The 21,435-nt window shown below is 58.1% G+C and overlaps 1 protein-coding gene across 1 annotated transcript; it reads left to right on the top strand.

The window, feature by feature from the left end:
* The first annotated feature begins 1,502 nt into the window (after positions 1–1,502).
* Positions 1,503–20,944, top strand: Ldlr (low density lipoprotein receptor). The gene is made up of 18 exons (XM_090337738.1): positions 1,503–1,613; positions 6,605–6,727; positions 6,979–7,101; positions 7,810–8,184; positions 8,274–8,396; positions 10,478–10,600; positions 11,814–11,933; positions 12,875–13,000; positions 13,751–13,922; positions 14,196–14,432; positions 15,733–15,851; positions 16,081–16,220; positions 16,680–16,821; positions 17,171–17,323; positions 18,230–18,400; positions 19,656–19,736; positions 20,146–20,303; positions 20,819–20,944. The coding sequence occupies exons 1-18, from the start codon at positions 1,547–1,549 to the stop codon at positions 20,852–20,854; spliced, it is 2,589 nt and encodes an 862-aa protein (XP_090193864.1). The 5' UTR covers positions 1,503–1,546; the 3' UTR covers positions 20,855–20,944.
* Positions 20,945–21,435: the final 491 nt, after the last annotated feature.

Here is a 21,435-nt window from a genome sequence, read left to right as displayed (position 1 = left end):
CGGCCTTCCCCAGGTGGCCCTGACCTGCAGTTGTAGCTGAAGCAGTGGGGGTCAGATCCTTCCTGAGAAGCCCAGACCTGCTGCAAGTGCATGCGCACAGTCCAGCTCCTGCAAGGTTGAGATCACTCCCCTCCTTATCCTCTCTCACACACGGGCAGATCCCACACTAAGCTTATTTCTTGTGATTTCTTTTTGGGTGGGTCATGGGGCTTGACCTCAGCTTGGGCGCTATCTCTGAGCTCTTCAGTTCAAGGCTACCGCCCTACCCTTGAGCCAAGCCTCACTTCCCGTTTTCTAGAGGCTAATTGGAGATAACAGTCTCAGGTCAAGTCCTTTTGTGTCCGAGATGGCTTTGAACCTTGATCTTCAGATCTCAGCCTCTTGAGTGGCTCGGATTACAAGTGTGAGCCACACTCCAACTCTTGTGATTTCTTTTTTTTTTTTTTTTTTTTTTGCCAGTCCTGGGCTTGAGCTCAGGGCCTGAGCACTGTCCTTGGACTTTCTCAAGGCTAGAGTTCTACCACTTGAGCCTCAGCACCACTTCTGGCTTTTTTCTATGTATGTGGTACCGAGGAATTGAACCCGGGTCTTCATGCATGCTAGGCAAGCATTTTAACCACTAGGCCAAACTCTTGGCCCTCTTGTGATTTCTTTTTTTCCAATCCTGGAGCTTGAACCCAGGGCCTGGGTACTGTCCCCGAGCATCTTTTGTTCAAGGGTAGCCACTGGTGCTGGTGCTGAGTTACTTTTATCTTTTTAGTATGGCACGGCAGGAGTTTGGTCTCCTGGTGGTTGTGAGATCTCCTCCCTGGGCAGAAGAACCAATGCTGTAGGCTGCCTTCCTTGCAGGGAAGGAGAATTCTCTCGCCCCAGGGTCTGTCTGGGTCCAGTGACTGCCAAACAGGGCTCAGGAAAACCCTGCCTGCGGGCAAGGAGCCGGGCTTCTCAGCTCCTCTAGAATCCCCGTGCTAAACACATTCCGTCTGGGCTCATTTCCAGGGGATCCCTCCAGGTTTTGTGGGTGCAAACAAGTGTCTCACAGGTGCTGGCTCCCCAGGCCGCCTCAGCCTTTTGCAAAGTTACCCTTCTGTTTCTTACGCCCTTTCTCCAAAAATCAGTTGTGTCCAGACCCCAAGTGTTTGTGTCAACTGGTGTGCGGTGTTTTTGCTCTGAATTCAGCCAGGCACGGGAATCCACACCCCCACGTTCCAATCACTTGGTTGCACCCCTGAAGGTTTTGCAGCTTGAGGTTTATCAGGAGACTTGGGAAGAACCAGGTAAGCGCCACGGGGATCTGAACCTGTGGCCGGGAAGGAAAGCCTTGGTGCCTTCCGTGTGTGTTTCCCGCTCGGCGGGGCCCGGGGCCGCGGGGGTTAACGGCCGCTCCGTCCCAGGCGCCGCCCCCGAGGTGCGGACTTTTGAAAATCACCCCACCGCAGGCCCCGCCCCGCGAGCCCCTCCCCGCCCGCCCGCGTGGAGGGCAGTCGCGGGCCGAGCCGGGCGGTGCGGAGCCGACGGGACGTGGACGGACGCGGACGCAGCGGAGATGCGGGCCTGGGACGCGGCGCTGCTGGGCGCCGCCGCGCTGCTCCTGGCGGCGGCGGGGGCGGCAGGTAAGGCCGGCTCGGAGCCCGCACCCCGCGGGACCCCCGCGGGACCCCCGCGAGTCCGTCGGTCGTGTGTAGACGCGGGCCTGCCTCGGCCGTGCCCCTGGGCGCCGGCGCCGGCCGCTGCCCGCGGGGTCGCGGTTCGGGGGGGATGGGGCGTGGCTCCCCAAGTCCCCACAGTCGGGGACCCCTGGCAACCCTGACGCGGAGGGAAAGGGACCTCCACTCCTAACCCAGGGCTTCTCCCCACTCGTTCTGGGGGCGAGGGTGACCAGACCCAGCGCCCCAGCCTAGGGGTCCCCTCGGATGTGACCCCCGCGCCCCTTGGGCTTTGTGCGCGGGGCCCCACCCGCCTCGCCTCCCTCCAGGAGCCCCACGCGGGCTTGGCCCGAGGCCCCGCCCCTCGCCGAGGCCCCGCCCCCACCCCGAGTCCCTATTGGATCTGCCCCAAACACGCGAGCCTCGAGCCACTCCCCTCGTCCAATCGGGGCGGCGAAGGGCGGGGCCTGCGGGCGGCTGGGCGGGGTCGGCCGGGACGGCTGGGAAGCCGGGCCTCCCCTCCCTCCGGGATGTCCTCCAGGCCCCTGTCACCAAAAGTGGGGACGCGTCCCCCCTTCCCCCGCCCGACTCGCGCTGGGACCCCACGAGGAGGAGCGCGGCTGACCCGAGAGACAGCACTGCAGGCCGTTCCCTCCCCGCGCCCCTTCCCTTCCACCACCAATGCATGTGGGGCACAGCAGCCCTGCACACCCGTGCTGCTGAAGGAGGCGCTGAGCTTCCTTTCCTGGTTTCCTGGAGCCCCGGTGGCCTGGACCGCAGACCCCTCGCCTGCCTCCACCATCCCAAACCAGACTGCGCTTTCTTGAGATGACACGCTTTCAGAACTGTCCTGTCCCTTCCTCCTTCCTGCCGCCATCCACGCGCTGACTTCTGGGCAGCTCCTGCTAGATGCTTCCCTTGCTTGGCGTTTGGGGGTGTGCAGACGCCCCCTTTCCTTCCCACACATATATCTGTGTCATATCCCGTGGGGTTCTGAAGCAAAGCCCGTTGTTGCTGGAAAAGTAGAATGGGCACGGGACAGGGACAGGCCGCCCCATCCTAAGTGACAGGTGACAAGAGGTTACCACATCTCTGTGGGAAAGAACACCGCATTTACTGATTATTGGGGTGCTGGGGCTGGAAGCGAGGGCCTCAGGCACACTGGACAAGCATTCTACCCAGAGTACAGCCCCTGCCTCCTTTGTGTCCTGACAGACAGGGCTTCAGTCTGGCGCTCAGCCTCCTGTGGAGCTGGGAACACAGGGGTGCAGGCCTGCCCATGGTTCATTCCTCCCTCCTCCCACAGAGGAACCTGCGTCCTCCAGGAAACCATTCTTCTCTACGGTTTTCATTTCCCTGTACACACCAGCTTCAGAAACATGCCACAGAAAACACTGAAAGCTCTGACCACATCATTTGTGTGTTGGGGGGGGGAGGAAGTAGTGGCTTCTCCTTTCTGATTTCGATAACCTTCCTGACTTGTCATTTGTAACGTGCGCGATCGGAGGGCCAGGGTTTGTTCTTGTTTTGAGACAGGGTTTTCCTTGTATTCCAGGCTGGCCTCAAACTGTCCCACCCTCCTGTCCCTTGTCTCCCAAGTGCTGGAATTCCAGGCATGCATGGGCACACATCGGCTAGTGTCCCCAGCATGAGGAGATGTGGAGATCCAAGCTCTAGTTTGGTTTTTGCTGAGGTTCAAATCTTGTTATGAAAGAACAAGAAAGATGCAATGTCTTTTGAGTTGTGCTGTTGGGAATAGAACAATGACATCCGTTCCCCTGGCCAGGAAGGGCTGTGCTCTAACCCCCAGAAGCCCTCTTTCCTCAGCTTTGTCCCTATCAGCCAGGCTGAAGCTCTTAAAATTTACTCTTAAAAACAGTGGAAGGGGCTGGGAGTGTGGCCTAATGGTAGAGTGCTTGCCTAGCATGCATGAAGCCCTGGGTTCTATTCCTCAGTACCACATGATCAGAAAAGGGCAGACGCGGTGCTGTGGATCAAGTGGTAGAATGCTAGCCTTGAGCTCAAGGACAGTGCTCAGGCCCTAAGTTCAAGCCTCAGGACTGAGCCAAAAAAAGACTCTGTGGCTCTTGTCTGTCATCTTTCCTATTCCTAGAGGACTCTTATTCTTTGGCTCTGAAAGGTCTGGCATTTCCTCACCTGTGGAGGTAATCGCAGTGGACCACTGAAAACTGGGCTGCCGGGGTCTGATGGATGCTCTGCCTCCAGATTTTTATTTCTTCCTGAGACAGTCTGGTGGGCTGGCTTCCGTTCCACCTCAGGATCCCCTCCTTGGTATTGCCTGCCCATACCCCCAGCTCAGCTTGAGCTTCCCCTTTTATTTCTGAGACTTCAAGAACCCCAGCAGCCCGCGTGTGAGTGAGGGTGAGTCACTTCCACCCTTCAGCACCTCACCATTGGGCCTGGAGTCGAAGGCCTGGCCACGCAGCCCGCCCCAGTCCAAGGCCTCTGGGTGACGCATTACTCACTTCTAGGGTTGGGCAATAGAACTTCCGGTATCCTGTGAGTACCGCTGATACCAAAGCTTATCTCCCTCCCTCCCTCCTTTCCCCCTCCCATCCCCTGGTGTCACCTGGATTCCCCACTGGGGCCACCTGTGCCTTGTAAGTCCACCCCTGAATCTCACCTACTTGCATCCTGACCCTGGACCAGATCAATACGTGGAACCTGGAAGGGCTGAGTTTCCTTTCATTCCCCCCTTACCCCCCCCCCCTATTAAGCCCAGGGCCTCTCTGAGGCTAAGCAGCTGCTTTGTGTGTAGCCAGAACTGTCCCCCACCCCCAGCCCGGCTTCCTTTGTAATGTACAACCGACAAACTATTATTAGCACGTATTAAGTGACCAGCTCTGGGACTTGTATGTTTGGTTTGTTTGGTGTGAGAGATCTCTCTACATCACCCTCATTGTCTGGGTCTTGTCTGGACTGCCCAGGAATTTATGATCCTCCTGCCTCAGTCTCCCAATGCTGGGATTATAAACTTGCATGAGCACACTGGGTTAGTGCATTGCATTTTGACCGGTGTCTGTATACAGGTCCGGACCTGGGCTCTGTCTCTGAGCCTTTTTACTCAGGGCTGCTGCTCTACCATTCAAGCTACAGCCCCACTTCCAGCTTTTTGGGGGTAGTTAATTGAAGATCAGTCTCCTAAGTAGCTGGGATTACAGGTGTGAGCCACCAGTTCCGGCCTGGACTGTCACTTTGCATGGGGTTTCCCTACTGCCCCTCCCAGCACAATCTAGCCCCACTAACAGCCCTGCTCCTCTCCAAGGGCCACCACCAATGTGGTATTTACCATAGAAAACTCCGTCTCCAGGTACTGGAGTGGGAATGAAATGCAGAGAGAATTCTGGGGGGTGGGGGGCAGAACCCCAAAGCTCCACAGGCTGATGTGTGTCGGTGTGAGGGCTTTATGGCTGAGTGGTAACCCATCGCAGAACTGGCCAGAGGAGGTGCATAAGTATTAGAGATGTCACACACAGTTGACAGATCTGCCCTTTTGAGTTTCCCGGGACAGGGGACACTTATGTAAGGCAGGCTGGCCTTGATCCTCTTGCTTCATTCAACCTCTTGAGTGTTGGCAGGCAAATCCTAACAGCCCCGCAGCCTGGCTGCCTTCAAGCACATTAAAAAAAGCTGGGGGGGAGGGAGGGAGGGAAAGGACAGGAGTCTGGCCTAGTGGTAGAGTGCTTGCCTAGCATGCACAAAGACCCGGGTTCGATTCCTTGGTACCACATACTTAGAAAACATCCAGAAGTGGTGCTGAGGCTCAAGTGGTAGAGCTCTAGCCTTGAGGAAACCCAAGGACAGTGCTCAGGCCCTGAGCTCGAGCCCAGGACTGGAAAAGACAACAGCTGGGTACCAGGGCTCTCTCCTAAAGTGCTCAAGAGGCTGGGCACGCGCACACGCATGCGCACACACAGGCATGCGCACACGCATGCGCACACATACACACGCACGCGCACACGTGCACGGCCAAACCCAGCCCAGGAACCGCCAGGAGCTCGGGGCGCCTCCCACGGCCACGCAGGGGCCGCGCTCTCGTGGTCTGCTCAGGTGTGGACACACAGGTCACACCCACGAATCTAAAACGGAGGCATACGCGTCCGTCAGTGAAGCGGCTCGTGTGGCTCCTGTTCTGAAGGCCGAAGAACCCACCCGGGGCGGCGCCGCGGCCTCCGGCGCCCGCGGGCAACGCGGCGAGGCCCGCTGCGCGGCCCGCTGCGCATGCGCGCTCGGCCCGCGGCCACGGAGCGATGGTCTCGCGAGAAGTGCACTGGGGCCCGGCTCGGCTCCCGGGGAGACGTGGTCTAATCACACAATTATAAAGCACACGCAGGACACCGGGCAAGTCAGGCCTGCTTTATTCTATTTATTTATTTATTTATTTATTCGCCAGCTGTGGAGTCTGCTGGAGACGAGAGCCTGAGGGCTGTCCTGCCCAGCCGGCTTCAAACTGTGATGCTCAGGTCTCGGCTCCTTAGCCGCAGGGATGGCAGACACGAGCCACCGGCACCCGCTCCTTAAGATTCCTAACCTCCGATTAACCACCAGAAAGCAGCAAATGGAGCTGTGGCCCAAAGGGGTGGCCTGCCAGCCTTGGGCACAAAAGCTCAGGGGCTGTGCCCAGGGTCTGAGTTCAAATCCCCTTCCCCACTCCTCCCCCCAAAAAGCATATGGGTGGAGTTGCAGGGACAAGAAGGCGCGCACGTGTGTGTGTGTGTGTGTGTGCTGCAGGCTGTGTTCTGGAGGTCTTCGCTCGAGCCTGGTACTCCACCACTTGAGCCACAGCTCCACGTCAGGATTTGGGTCTCATGGACTCCCAGTGTGGCCTCAGATCTCAGCCTCCTGAATAGCTGGGATTTCAGGCCTGAACCCTGGCTCCCGGAAGCCTACGGACCGTGGCCCTAAGGAAGCTGCCCTGCCCTCCCCTTCTCTCCTAGCCCCAGACAGATGCAGCCAAAATGAGTTCCAGTGCCGAGACGGGAAATGCATCTCCAGACGCTGGATGTGTGATGGCAGCGCCGAGTGTCCCGATGGCTCAGATGAATCCCAGGAGACCTGCAGTGAGTCCTCTAGTGACACCGGACGCATTATCGTCCCTCCTCCCTCGCGTGCTGGGCGTGGGGGGATCCACGGCTTGGCATGCCACTTAGGGAAGAAGTGGCAGCGTTCCCAGACGCCGGGATTCTAGGCGAGCCCCTCTGCACCTGGCCCTGTGGTCCCTGGCTCTCGTGTCCCGGTTTTCCTTTCCCCACTGCTGATCCTCATGAAGCCACGGCCCTTCCCTGAAGCGGAATCCCGTTGTCTTTGACAGCCTCTGTCACCTGCAAAGCTGACGACTTCAGTTGCGGAGGGCTCATTAATCGCTGCATCCCTGGTTCCTGGCGATGTGATGGCCAGGTGGACTGTGAGAACGGCCTGGATGAGCAGGGCTGCGGTGAGTGGCACACCCTGGCGCGCCCCGGGGCCGTGTGTGTCTGTGGTGAGCTTAGTAGCCCAGGAGGGGTGCACAGTTTCTTCCAGCCACTATCTTCTGCTAAACCAAGCTGGGTCTGTAATCCCAGCACTCAGGAGCTGGAGGCAGGAGGACTGCAAGTCTGAAGCCAGCCTGGGCTTATGTAGTCTTAAAATGAAATAAGTGCCTGTCATCCTAGCTACTTGGGAGACTTGACAACTGAGGATCCTGGTTCGAAGCCAGCCCAGGCTGGAAAGTCCAGGAGGCTCTTATTAACCAAAGAACCCCCCCCCCAAAGAAAAAAAAAAAGCCAGCAGAGCTGTGGCTCCCTGAGTTCAAGCTCCAGCATCCCTGAACCCATGCCAGGTTTCCCCTACAGATTCAGACCCAGATCAGGCTTCGTTTATAAGCAGGGCACAGCAAGCAGGGCTGAGGTGACAGGGTGTGGGTGGCATGGGGGGGCACCAGCCCTCAAATCCCAGCAATAACTTAACACAATGGCAGCCTGGAGTGCGTGTAAGCTGGACCTCACCAAGTCAGTCTGGCTCGGGGAAAGGCCGGGGTTCTCCTCTCGGGCCCCTCCTGGGGCTGGAACGCGGGTCTCGGCGCTGGCCGGCTGCTCCAGGTCGGGGAGGGCCTCCCGGGCGGCCGGGGTGGCTGACCGGCCGGTCCCCGCGTCCGTCCCCGCAGGCCCGCGGGTCTGCGCGGCCGACGACTTCCGCTGCGGGGACGGCCGCTGCCTGGCGCGGCTCTTCGTGTGCGACGGGGACCGGGACTGCGCGGACGGCGCGGACGAGCGCGGCTGCCCGGCCTCCACCTGCGGCCCCGCGCACTTCCGCTGCAACTCGTCGGCCTGCATCCCGGAGCTGTGGGTCTGCGACCAGGACCCGGACTGCGACGACGGCTCGGACGAGTGGCCGCAGCGCTGCGGGGCGGCGCCGCGGGCCGGGCCGGGGCCCTGCTCCGCCCTCGAGTTCCACTGCGGCAGCGGCGAGTGCGTGCACGGCGCCTGGCGCTGCGACGGCGGCCCCGACTGCAGGGACAAGTCGGACGAGGAGGGCTGCGGTACGGACGGACCGACGGCGGGGCGGGCGGGGGTCCCCGCCCGGGGAGGGGTCCCCACGGCGCCTGAGACCACCCCGCCTCCCCTCCAGCCATGACCACCTGCCGCCCGGACCAGTTCCGCTGCTCCGACGGGTCGTGCATCCACGGCAGCCGCCAGTGCGACCGCGAGTACGACTGCAGGGACATGAGTGACGAGCTCGGCTGTGCCAACGGTGAGCTCGGGCCCGCGATCCCCGGAGGGGGGGGGCGGGGGGCGCCGGGACAGCGATCCCCGGACTCGGGGGGACGGGGGGCGGCGGGACAGCGATCCCCGGACTGGGGAGGGGGCGGGGGCGCCGGGACAGCGATCCCCGGACTGGGGGGGGCGGGGGCGCCAGGACAGCGATCCCCGGACTCGGGGGGACGGGGGGCGGCGGGACAGCGATCCCCGGACTGGGGAGGGGGCGGGGGCGCCGGGACAGCGATCCCCGGACTGGGGAGGGGGCGGGGGCGCCGGGACAGCGATCCCCGGACTGGGGGGGGGCGGGGGCGCCAGGACAGCGATCCCCGGACTGGGGAGGGGGCGGGGGCGCCAGGACAGCGATCCCCGGACTGGGGGGGGCGGGGGCGCTGGGACAGCGATCCCCGGACTGGGGGGGCCGCGGGCGCCTCCTGCGCGGACAGCAGCAGGCAGGCATCGGCTCTGTCATATGGAACCCACGCCGAGTGACCCCCGCGTCTGGCTGCCTTTCCAGTCCAGTTCCAGGCAGAGAGCGTTCTGGAGCCTGGCACCACCGGCTCGGAGGCTGAGATCTAAGGAGCGCTGTTCAAAGCCAGGCCAGGCAGGAAAACCCATGAGATTCTTCTCCAAACTATCCAGAAAAAGCTAGAAGTGGTGCTGTGGCTCAAGTGGTAGAGTACTAGCTTTGAGGCTCAGGGACAGTGCCCAGGCCCTGAGTTCAAACCCCAGGATTGGCACGCGCGCCCACACACGCACACACATACACACAATGTACAAGATGCTCATTAAATACTCAATTTAGTTGATGTGCTGCTGTTGCTTCTGCTGCTGCTGCTTCTTCTGTCTACCACTCGAGCCTCAGCACCATTTGTGGCTTTTTTCTATGTATGTGGTACCAAGGAATTGAACCCAGGTCTTCATGCAGGCACTCTACCACTAGGCCACACCCCCAGCCTGGCTGCTTATGCTTAACCATGCTAGATACTGCACTTTGGACCTTGGGCCTGGTTGGCAGGTGCCTGGTTCTCTTTAACTGTGCGTGTGAACGGTGTTCAGTATATTTACATTGCAGGGCACTGGAGCAGCCACCTGGAATCCCAGAGCTCTGGAGGCCATGGCTCATTTGTGCATGGGCAGACTGTAAAACTAGAAAGGAAAACAATTACAGTAATGGCAAAATTGGTTCACTTACCACTGCCTGCAGAACTCCCCATTTAGCTAAATGGAAATTCCGCTTCATTAAACATTAACCGCTCCTCCTCCCCCTCCTCCTCAGTCCACCCCTCCTGCCCCTTCCCATGTCTGTGAATCTGAGGTCGTCCTGCAAGAAGAATCCATGAAGTCTTTGCCTCTGTCTGGCATGGTTCACTTCAAATAGTGCCTTCAAAACTTGTGTCCTGGGGCTGGGGGCATGGCCTAATGCTAGAGTGCCTTTCTAGCATGCACAAAGACCCGGTTCGATTGTTCGATACCAAGTACATAGAAAAAGCTGGAAGTGGTGCTGTGGCACAAGTAGTAGAGGTCTAGCCTTCAGAAAGCCCAAGGACAGTGCTCAGGCCCTGAGTTCAAGGCCCATGACTGGCAAAACACACAAAAATTTGTGTACTGTAATGTGTGAGAATTTCCTTTTTTGTTTGTTTGTTTGATCATAGTTTTACCAGTTGAACCATGCTTCCAGTCCAACTTTGCCTTAACTAGAATGGAATCTCATTGACGTTGCTGCTTAGGTTGGCTGAGTGAGTGTGTGTGTGTGTGTGTGTGTGTGTACGTGTCCTGGAGTTTGACTTCAAGGCCTCCTCAGCTGTCTGTGAAATTTCATGCTTAAAGCTAGTGCTCTACCACTTGAGCCACAGCACCACTTCCGGTTTCTGGTGGTTGCGTGGAGAGAAGAGTCTCCTGGACTGCCAGGCTTCTAGCTGTGATCCTCAGCTCTCTCAGCCTCCTGAGGCAGGCCCACACACCCGACACGTAGCTCGGTTGCATCTGTTCTGTCTGATAAACTGATAAGGGGGGATCTTGTGGGGTCTTGTGCCCTGAGCCCCCCCCCATGACCCTTCTCTTGGCTTCTCACAGTGACCCTGTGCGAGGGTCCCGGCAAGTTCAAGTGCCGCAGCGGTGAGTGCATCAGCATAGACAAAGTGTGCGACTCGGCCAGGGACTGCCGCGACTGGTCTGATGAGCCCATCAAGGAGTGTGGTGAGTCCTGACGGTGGGCAGCCAGGGAGGGGACTAATTTGTGGCGACTGTGGGGGTGAGGGGCCTCCCACTGTAGCTGCTTAGCTCCCACCCACCCTCACCTCTATGGGGTGTCAGTTCCTGGTGAGAAAGATACACATGGGAACCAGATGCTGGTGGCTCACACCCGTCATCCTAGCTACTCAGAAGGCTGAGATCTGAGGATCACAGTTCAAAGCCAGCCTGGACAGGAAAGTCTATGAGACACTTATCTCGAATGAATCACCGGGAGACGGAGGTGGAGCTATGGCTCAAAGTGGTAGAGCCTTGAACAAAAAAAGTCAGGGACAGGCCAAGAGTTTGGCCTAGTGGTAGAGTGTTTGCCTAACATGCATGAAGACCCGGGTTTGATTCCTCAGTATCACATACATAGCAAAAGGCTGGAGCCTTGAGAAAGCCCAGGGACAGTGCTCAGGCCCTGAGTTCAAGCCAAGGGCTGGCAAAAAAAAAAAAAAAAAGTCAGGGACAGCTCCCAGGCCTTGAGTTCAAGACCCACAACTGACCAAAAACCAGGGTTGCTAGAGTAAGAAAAGCATATAGTATGTGGGGGGGAGGGCCAGCCTTCGGGTGGAACCAGAGGCTTGCACAAGTTAGGCAAGCACTCCCCCACTGAGCTTCACCCCAGCCCAGGAACCATTTGCATGGGTTCAGTTCAGTGGTGTTGAATGCATTCTTGAGGGTGGGGGTGGGGTTTCATGGAGGTGGGTGGGGCTATTAATAAGGGGCGTGGTTTGTGGGAAGAGGGTATGGCCTAGTGACAGCAGGTGCGGTAGTGTTGGCATGGCTCTGTGGGCTAGGTGGGATTGGTGGGCATGTCTCTGTGGTGGAGTGTTTCTTAACACCCCCAAGGCAGAAGCACCATGGAGAAACAGCCGTGCATTCACACTAACCACCCCCTAACTTCCTTCTGTCCCCATGAGTGACTCAGGGGCCTCCAGCCCCTCCCTCAGGGCCCTGGCACTCACAGTTCCCCTTCCTGTTGCTCGGAGGACTCACAGGTGAGGTCTCAGGGTCACCAGCACCTGTCCCCCGGCCCTCCTCCTCAGGGGGAGAAGTGTGATGTGTGAACTCACTTAAGTGTGAAGTGTGCGGTTTATAAGAGCGCTGCAGTGCCGCCAGGTGGCCAGCAGGGGGCCGGTGGCGTGACCGCTCCCTGTCCCCTCTTCTCCACCAGGGACTAACGAGTGTGCAGACAACAATGGAGGCTGTTCTCACCATTGCCAGAACCTCAAGATCGGCCACCAGTGCCTGTGCCCCGACGGCTTTCGGCTGGTGGACCAGCACCGTTGTGAAGGTGATTGTCCTTCCTCTGCCTCTCCCCACCTCCTGTTGCATGCGTTGAAGGCAGCCTCCTCTCTCCAGGCTGTGATAGGAGCTTGTGGGTGGGGCCTTGCAGGCAAGCCTGGCCTTCAAAACCTGGGATCAGCTGGCCAGGTCCCTGTAATTCGAGCTGCTCAGGAGGGAGGTGAGGAGGACTGAAGTTCCAGGCCACCTGAGGCAAGAAAAGTTCATGAGAACCTATCTCAGCTGCTAGCTGAGAGTGAGAATGTGAGCCTCTCATCCCACCTGTTCGGAAGGCTGAGATTAGGAGGATCGTGGATCGAGGCTCGACAGGGGCACAAAAGCTTGAGAGACCCTATCTCAAGAGAAGAATCTGGGAGCGGGAGTTTGGCCTAGTGGTAGAGCGCTTGCCTAGCAGGCACAAAGACCCAGGTTCGATTCCTCAGTGCCACACACTTAGAAAAAGCCAGAAATGGTGCAGTGGCTCAGTGGCAGAGTACTAGCCTTGAGGAAAAAGCCTAAGGATGGTGTTCAGGCCTTGAGCTAAAGCCCAGGACTGGCAAAAAAAAAAAAAGAAGAATCTGGGTGCTGGGTGTCACCCAGCTATGATGTGAAGTATAAATGGAAAGAGCATAATCTAGGCTGATGCTGGCCAAAAAAAGGCAACCAGAGCAAAAAGGACTGGCGTATAATTCAAGTGGAAGAGCACCTGTTCAAAGCTAGTCCAGGAAGAGGAGTGTCTGATGCTATCTCCAGCTTAACAGCAAAAAAGCCAGGCTGGAGGCATGGCTCAGTAGTAGAGCATCAGCCATGTGTAAGCCAGCTGAGCGTGAGCTGGAGGCCTTGAGTTCAATGAAGCACCAATACGGTGGTAGAGCCTTGCCTAACATGCCCAAGGCTCTAGGCTCCACCTCAAGAACCTCTCGATACCCTTTTGTCCTGTACCACTTGTAGACATTGATGAGTGTCAAGAGCCAGACACCTGCAGCCAGCGATGCGTGAACCTGGAGGGCAGCTATAAATGTGAGTGTGAGCCTGGCTTCCAGATGGACCCCCGCACCAGAGTCTGCAAAACCGTGGGTGAGTCCTGGGCAGATGTGGGCTGGGGCCTTCCATGGGGGAATTGGCTGAGCACTGTCACCTGACTACTCAAGGGGGGGGGGGCAGGCTGAGAGTTTGAAGATCCAGGTTCAAAGCTGGGATCAAAGTTAGTAGCAAAACAGTTTGTGCGACTCTTGTCCCCAGAATGACAAGCAAAATGCCACTGGGTGGCATAGGTCTAGTGGTAGAGCACCACCTGAGAGCGAGAAAGACCACTGAAGAGTGTGCGGACCTGAGTTTAAGCCCAATTACAGGCAGAAAGGAAAGGAGAGGCAGATTGAGGACACGGAATGAGCAAGGCAGGGCAAGCAGACTTAAAATTCACCAGGTGAATCATGGTTAGACTGGGAGGGACCTTCCTTCCAAGGTGAGCCAGGCCTAGGCGTGAAAATAGCACTACCCATTTCTTTTTTTTCTTTCTTTCTTTTTTTTTTTTTTTTTTTTTTGCCAGTCCTGGGCTTGAGCTCAGGGCCTGAGCACTGTCCTTGAACTTTCTCAAGGCTAGAGCTCTACCACTTGAGCCTCAGCACCACTTCCAGCTTTTTTCTATGTATGTGGTACTGAGGACTCGAACCCGGGTCTTCGTGCATGCTAGGCAAGCACTCTACCACTAGGCCACGCTCCCGGCCCCCAGCACCACCCCGTTTCTGGGGACATCCTTCCCTTGGCTTTCTCGCACCCTGCAGCGGGGTCCCCTCTGCTGTCCTGACCCCCCACTTGCTTCCCCAGGCTCCATCGCCTACCTGTTCTTCACCAATCGGCACGAGGTGAGGAAGATGACGCTGGACCGCAGCGAGTACATCAGCCTCATCCCCAACCTGAAGAACGTGGTGGCTCTGGACACCGAGGTGGCCAACAACAGAATCTACTGGTCCGACATCTCCCAAAGGAAGATCTACAGGTACAGTGGCTCCTGCGCGCTGCCCCATCCGGTGGACCAAGGCCTCGGGCCCCGCCCACAACCTCCGCCGATTGGCCAAGCTCGGGCCCCGCCCAGTGCACCCGGCTGACAATGCGTCAGGCTCCGCCCACTCACCTAGTCCCGCCCACTCCCGCCTAGGATTGGCAAAGCTGAATTAGCCTAGTGCCCCGCCCACTTACCTTGCCCCGCCCGCCGCCCTGAGCCCCGCCCACTGCTGCCCATGATTGACGCCCTGCCCCGTCGTTCCCTCAGCGCCCAGATCGACCGCGCGCCCAGCGCCCCCAGCGCGTCCTCCCACGACGCCATCCTCAGCGCCGGCCTGCAGGCCCCCGACGGGCTGGCTGTGGACTGGATCCACGGCCACCTCTACTGGACCGACTCCGCCCTGGGCACTGTGTCCGTGGCCGACACTCAGGGCGCCAAGAGGAAGACGCTGGTCCGGAAGAGCGGCTCCAAGCCGCGGGCCATCGTGGTGGACCCGGTGCACGGGTGCGTGTCCACACCGCGAGGGGGCGGGGGTGGGGGGGCCGAGGCCTGGGGTTCTCCTGGCTGCAAGCAGGTTTTCAAGAGATACCCACGGCCACACTCTCAGCCTTACGATCCACAGCGGCCGAAATGTGGGCGGCGGGACGCTGGGTGTCCAGCAGTGGACAGATCCACGACACGGTGTGGGGCGCTGGGTGCCCAGCAGTGGACAGATCCACGACACGGTGTGGGACGCTGGGTGTCCACAGTGGACAGATCCACGACACGGTGTGGGACGCTGGGTGTCCAGCAGTGGACAGATCCACGACGGGGTGTGGGGCGCTGGGTGTCCAGCAGTGGACAGATCCACGACGGGGTGTGGGACGCTGGGTGCCCAGCAGTGGACAGATCCATGACGGGGTGTGGGGCGCTGGGTGCCCAGCAGTGGACAGATCCACGACGGGGTGTGGGACGCTGGGTGCCCAGCAGTGGACAGATCCACGACGGGGTGTGGGTCGCTGGGTGCCCAGCAGTGGACAGATCCACGACGGGGTGTGGGACGCTGGGTGCCCAGCAGTGGACAGATCCACGACGGGGTGTGGGGCGCTGGGTGCCCAGCAGTGGACAGATCCACGACGGGGTGTGGGGCGCTGGGTGCCCAGCACTGGACAGATCCACGACAGGGTGTGGTACCTGGAATATGACTCAGCTGCAAAGGGGAGGAAGATGCCAACACATAATACAGCTTTTCCCCCAGTCCTGGGCTTGGGCTCAGGGCCTGACCACTGTCCTTGGACTTTCTCAAGGCTAGAGCTCTCCCACTTGAGCCTCAGCACCACTTCTGGCTTTTTTCTATGTCTGTGGTACTGAGGAATCGAACCCAGGTCTTCATGCATGCTAGACAAGCACTCTATCTACCACTAGGCCAAACTCCCAGACCCTATAAGTTTTTTTTTTTCTAAGCCACGGGCACAGTTGGCTCCTGTGTATAACCCTAGCAACTTACAAGGGTGAGAGCTGAGTTCGATAGTTCAAAGCCAGTCCACGCAGGAAGGTCTGTGAGACTCTGACCTCCAACTAGACACCAAAAATCCTGAAGTAGTAGATGGCCAGCCAGGAATAAAAACGCTGAGGGACAGTGCCCAGACCCTGAGCTCAAGCCCTAGCACCAGCACAAAACAAATAACCCGTTTTCATCCAAAATTAGACCCCAGGGCCCCATGTGGGCTCTCAGCTCCTTCCTGGCTCTCTGTGGTAGTGTTCAGACAGGGTCTGAGTTCAAAACTCCACCTGTCATCCTCATCTTGTCCCTCCTTCCTAACAGCTTTATGTACTGGACAGACTGGGGTACCCCTGCCAAGATTGAGAAGGGGGGCCTCAACGGTGTGGATGTGTACTCTCTGGTGACAGAAGACATCCAGTGGCCCAATGGCATCACCCTGGGTATGTATGCAAAGAGCCAGGACATGGTATGGTGGCCATGTGTTCCCATACCAGCTCTGGGATCCCCCTGAGGTTGCTTCTGTGGGGAGCAGAGTAGTCTTAACACAAAGGATATATTTACCCACCTCAAAACCACCAGGGTCCTAGAATTTTCTAGAACTTTCTAGAATCTTCCAGAAATGTCTGGCATCCATTTGGTGACCATTCCTTATTCACCTGTGTGTCCTAGATCTTTCCAACGGCCGCCTCTACTGGGTTGACTCCAAACTGCACTCCATTTCCAGCATCGATGTCAACGGAGGTCATCGAAGGGTCATCTTGGAAGATGAGAAGCAGCTGCCCCACCCCTTCTCCTTGGCCATCTTTGAGGTGAGACCTGGGGACCTGAGGAATTCATAGTTAGCTGTTTGTTCATTTTCACTAAATCTGAGTATACCCTGTCATATTACTCAGCATTATAAAAGAAAATGCTAAAACAAAATGTAATGGGGACAGATCCTGAAGACACATTATGTACCATCCTAGCGACTCGGGAGGCTGAGGTCTGAGGTTCGGGGTTCAAAGCCAACCTGGGTAGGAAAGACCATGAGACTCTTGTCTCCAGTTAACCACCAGAAGTGGCACTGTGACTGAAAGAGAGTGCTATCCTTGAGTAAAAGAGGTCAGGGACAGCGCCTACGCCTTGAGTTCAAACCCCAGGGCCTGCATAAAACAAATATGATAATCCAAAACTGGCAAAAAAAAAATCTTAACAAGATCTTATATTTTATATGTATTTTTACAACTGTTCCATTGGCTAATTGAGTTTGTGCTGTGTCACCTATGTAGGAGAAAGTATTTTGGACAGATATCATCCGTGAAGCCATTTTCAGTGCCAATCGCCTCACTGGCTCTGATGTGAATTTAATAGCCGAAAACCTCCTGTCCCCAGAAGATATTGTCCTGTTCCACAACATCACACAGCCCAGTGGTAAGAAGGACATTTAGGGGCCGGGAGTTTGGCCTAGTGGTTAAAGTGCTTGCCTAGCATGCATGAAGACCCGGCTTCGATTCCTCGGTACCACATACATAGAAAAAAGCTGGAAGTGGTGCTGAGGCTCAAGTGGTAGAGCTCTAGCCTTGAGAAAGTCCAAGGACAGTGCTCAGGCCCTGAGCTCAAGCCCAGGACTGGCCAAAAAAAAAAAAAAAAGGACATTTATTTAGAGGGGGAAAAAAAAATTAAGTTTGCCATGGCTATGGAATTTTCTAGAATTTTCTGGAATGTTCTGAGCATAGCTGGTGATAGGCTCACCTGGACTTCTTTCACCTCCTACCTTTAGGAGTAAACTGGTGTGAGCGGACATCACTCCCCAATGGTGGCTGCCAGTACCTGTGTCTACCTGCCCCTCAGATCAACGCACACTCCCCAAAGTTCACCTGTGTCTGTCCGGATGGGATGTTCCTGGCTAAGGATATGAGGAGCTGCCGCCCAGGTAGGGCTCAGCCCTGCTTCGTGCCCTGTTCTGTTTTTGGTGGTGGTGGTGGTGGTCGTGGGGCTTGAACTTGGAGCTTCGGTGAGCTCTTTTCCTCACGGCTAGCACTCAAGCACTTGAGCTATAGCACCACTTCTGGTTTTCCGAGGAGTTTATTGGAGATGAAGAGTTTCCTGTCTGGGTTGGCACGTACCTACAGCTCTGCTTTTACCCCCTCCTGAGCCTGTCTGCTCCTCTGTCCAGTGACAAAGAGAGGCCCCTGTAAAAGCCAGGCTCCAATGTCTGACGCCTGTAATCCCAGCTACTCAGGAGGTTGAGCTAGGAGAGTTATTACTGGTTTGAAACTAGCCAGTACAGGAAAGTCTGTGAGACTCTTGTCTCCAGTGAACCACCAAAAAGCCCAAAGTGAGTTATGGCTCCAATGGTAGAGTGTTAGCCTTGAGCAAAAAAGGTCAGGACAATGTCCAGGCCCTGAGTTCAAGCTCCAGGACTGGCATGAAAGAAAACAGAACAAAATAACAACAACAACAACAACACAACCAAACAGACTAGAAGTGTAGCTTAACAGATAAGCCTTGCCTGCCTATCCCAAGCACAAGGCCCTGAGTTCAAATGTCAATATTGCCAAAATACAAAGATAGAAGAAACTACAGGGAGCCGGGCGAGATGGCTCCCGCCTGTCATCCTAGCAACTCAAGAGGCTGAGATCTGAGGATCAAGGTTCAAAGCCAGCACAAAAGGACCTGAGACTCTCATCTCCACTGAACCACCAGAAAACCGGAAGTGGCGCTGTGACTCTCGTGGTAGAGTGCTAGCCTGGAGCTGAAGAGCTCAGGAGTTATTTCTTGTGAGCGGAGTTTCCAGGGGGTCTCTGGCACTGGATTCAAGAATTGCTCATTTCTGCAGAGGCCGAGCCTGTACGAAGCACCCAGGGGCCAACCACTGCCGAGACTGTGCTCAGCACTACGACAGGGAAACCGAGGCCCAAAGACACCCAGCCGCCTTCCCGCACTTCCTCGACACCAGTGGCCACAGCTGAGCCCAGCACCTTGCAGCCTCTGACCGCCTCCTCTCAAGGTGTGGCTGGGCCTGGGGTTCTCATGGAGGGAGCTTGAGGGGGGGGGGGTCAGGGTGGAGTGCTGGGGCCTGGCACAGGCCTGAACTCATGGCCCTCCCCACTGTCCCTCCTGAGTTTTGTTCAAGGCCTCACCACAGCCTTGCACTGGTTCACTGAGTGTCATGGACTTTTTTGCCCTGACTGGCTCTGAACTGCGATCCTCAGATCTCAGCCTCCTGAGTAGCTAGGATGACAGGCGCGAGCCACCAGTGCCCAGACACAATGGTTTTTGTGTGTTTTGTTTTTGTTTTTCTCCCAGTCCTGGGCTTGAACTCAGGGCCTGAGCACTGTCCTTGGGTTTTCTCCAAGCTAGAGCTCTACTACTTGTATGTATGTGGTACCCACGAATCAAACCCAGGTCTTTGTGCATGTTAGGCTACCACTCTAGCACTAGGCCAAACTCCCGGCCCCTAACCAGGCTGGCTTTCTTCTCATTATTCTCTACACAATGTGGGGAGCTTCCATTTAGTGATGCAGACGTTGCCCTGAGGTGATCCGCCAGGGGGTGCAGGCCAACTGCCCGGGAATGGACTTGCAGAGCTTTTTAGCCAGGAAAGAAAGAAAAAATTGAAACGCAAACACACACAGACCAGCACATCAACAAGTTCCAGGGCTTTCCACATCCCCGGACTCAGTGAAAAGCAGTTGAAAGAAAAATAGTTGCAGCACGCACCGGTGGCTTGCTTACACCTGTAATCCTAGCTACGCAGGAGTCTGAGGATTGTGGTTCAAAGCCAGGCTGGGTAGGAAGGTCCAGGGACTCCATTAATCACCCCACACCTGGAAATGGAGCAATGGCTCAAGTGATAAAGCACTAGCTCTGGACAAAGAAAGCCTGGGGCAGCAGCCAGGCCTTGAATCAAGCCCCAGTGCCCCGCACCCCGACCCCTACACACATGCAAGCATGGGCACACACACACCAAGCTGTCTCTTTAGCGTTTTTCTTTCCTGACAGCGCCCAGGGGCGGCTCTGCGGCTGTCTGTGAGGTGCATGAGTCCCAGTGGGAAGTGCGTGCAGACGCAGCAACCCTTTAGGCAGGGAGGGACTGAGCCGTGGGCCTTTGGTAACTGAGGAGGGGACGCCGGGCCCCACCTCCCGTAGGAACGGAGGGGTCCTGTGCGCATGTGCGAGCCAGCAGCCCCCCCCCGCACACCCCCTAGCCGCCCCGCACTCCTGCCTGGGATCTGGGCCTCACCTGTCCTCTCCGCCCGCAGTGCAGGGAGAAGCGGCCGGCAGAGGCGTCGCGGCGGGGCAGCGGCAGGGCGTGGGCTCCCTGTCCATCGTGCTCCCCATCGGTAAGTGCTGGCGGGAGGCGAGGCCGGGCCGGGCCCCCTTCCCCGGTGCCCCTCCAGTTCCGCCCCCTTAGCGCCTGCGAGCGATCGAGCGCCTCCTGTGGACGGAGTCTGCTGCCCCGCAGGCCCGGGCCGCGGCGAGGGCAGGGGCGGGGCGATCCCGGCCGGGGGCGGGGCGGGGGCGGGGCGATCCCGGCCGGGGGCGGGGCGGGGGCGGGGCGATCCCGGCCGGGGGCGGGGCGGGGGCGGGGCGATCCCGGCCGGGGGCGGGGCGACCTCGAGCGCCTCCTGTGGACGGAGTCTGCTGCCCCGCAGGCCTGAGCCGCTGCGAGGGCAGGGGCGGGGCGAACCCGGCCGGGGGCGGCAGAGGAGGAGGGGTGTCGGCCTCCTGACGCGCCCCTCCCCCCCGCAGCCCTGCTCGTCGTCCTCTGCTTCGTGGCCTTCCTGGTGTGGAAGAACTGGCGCTTGAAGAATATAAACAGCATCAACTTCGACAACCCCGTGTACCAGAAGACCACGGAGGACGAGGTCCACATCTGCCGGAACCAGGACGGCTACACCTACCCCTCGGTGAGCACTGGGCACGGAGCCGGGGGCGCCCGGCCCGGCCCTGGGCGCGTGGGTTTAAAAGGGAAAGCCAGGCGAGGGGCGTGGCCATGGCGGGGCGTGGTGTAGGGTGGGCGTGGCTATAGAGGGGCGTGATCAGGAGTGTGGTTGGGTGTTGGTGTGGCCAGGGCTAAGGGCGTGGCCGGGGGCAGAGTGAGGGTGACTGTTGGGGGTGTGGCTAACAGGTGTGACCAAATGTAGAGTGTGGGCTTCTGCTTGGGGCGTGGCTAACGGGCGGGGTGTGGCTTAGAGCTGGGGGCGTGGCTCAGTGGTGGTCCTCTGGCCTAGCCTGCTTGACAGTCCTGGGCTTCCCATCCCAGCACGGGGCACGAGTGTGCACACACACACACACACACGGCTAGAGGCCAGCAGTGTGTGAGGGAGGAAGCTTCTGCTCTGGGTCATCCTAAGTAGGGCTGGCGGTGACGTCTACTCCAGGCTGGACTCACTGTTTCCGGCGTTTTCCCCTCTGTTGACAGAGACAGATGGTCAGCCTGGAGGATGACCTGGTGTGACCAGCAGCCGGAGCCTGGCCCTCCCAGGGACATGGTCCCTCTGACGGACAGGACGTGCACTTTCTCCCCGGCAGGGTGACCAGTGTCCATCTCCCGGTGTCAAAGGCACCGAGCTGCCTGTCTGCCTGCCCGTTGTTTTTATTTATTTATTTCCCCTTGGCCGGAGGCAGGACGGGCAGCCGGCCGCCACCCCGCCCCACGCCAAGAGGACTCGGTCTGTCTTGCTTCACAAGGAAAAGAAGCCAGGATGTCTTGGCGAGTTTCTGGAAGATTCGGCCCTTTCCTGCGCAGGAAGCATTGAAGGACGGGGGCTTGGAACGTGTGACCCTCAGGAGCAGGCGCCGGGCACTGCCCTGTCCACCTGCGTCCACCACCTAAGCTCAGAAGTCCATGTGTTTACCTCTTAGCTGCGAGCCTGGCCGGGCAGTCAGCTTGTCCCCGCCTGGTCACCCCACCAGCCTCAGGTGGGGATCAGCCTCAGGTTGCAGAAGGCAGAAAGATGACCTTGGCATTGGATGGGGCGGGGAGGGGGGTGTGGGGTGGCCACTGCTGTCCAGGCCAGTTCGTTCATTCACCAAAAC

Source organism: Megascapheus bottae, chromosome 1 (genome assembly GCF_031878675.1).
Source record: "Megascapheus bottae isolate mThoBot1 chromosome 1, mThoBot2.hap1, whole genome shotgun sequence".
In the NCBI taxonomy this organism is placed as follows: Eukaryota; Metazoa; Chordata; class Mammalia; order Rodentia; family Geomyidae; genus Megascapheus; species Megascapheus bottae.
Note: the sequence above shows the minus strand (reverse complement) of the source record. Positions and strands in the feature narration are given on the sequence as shown.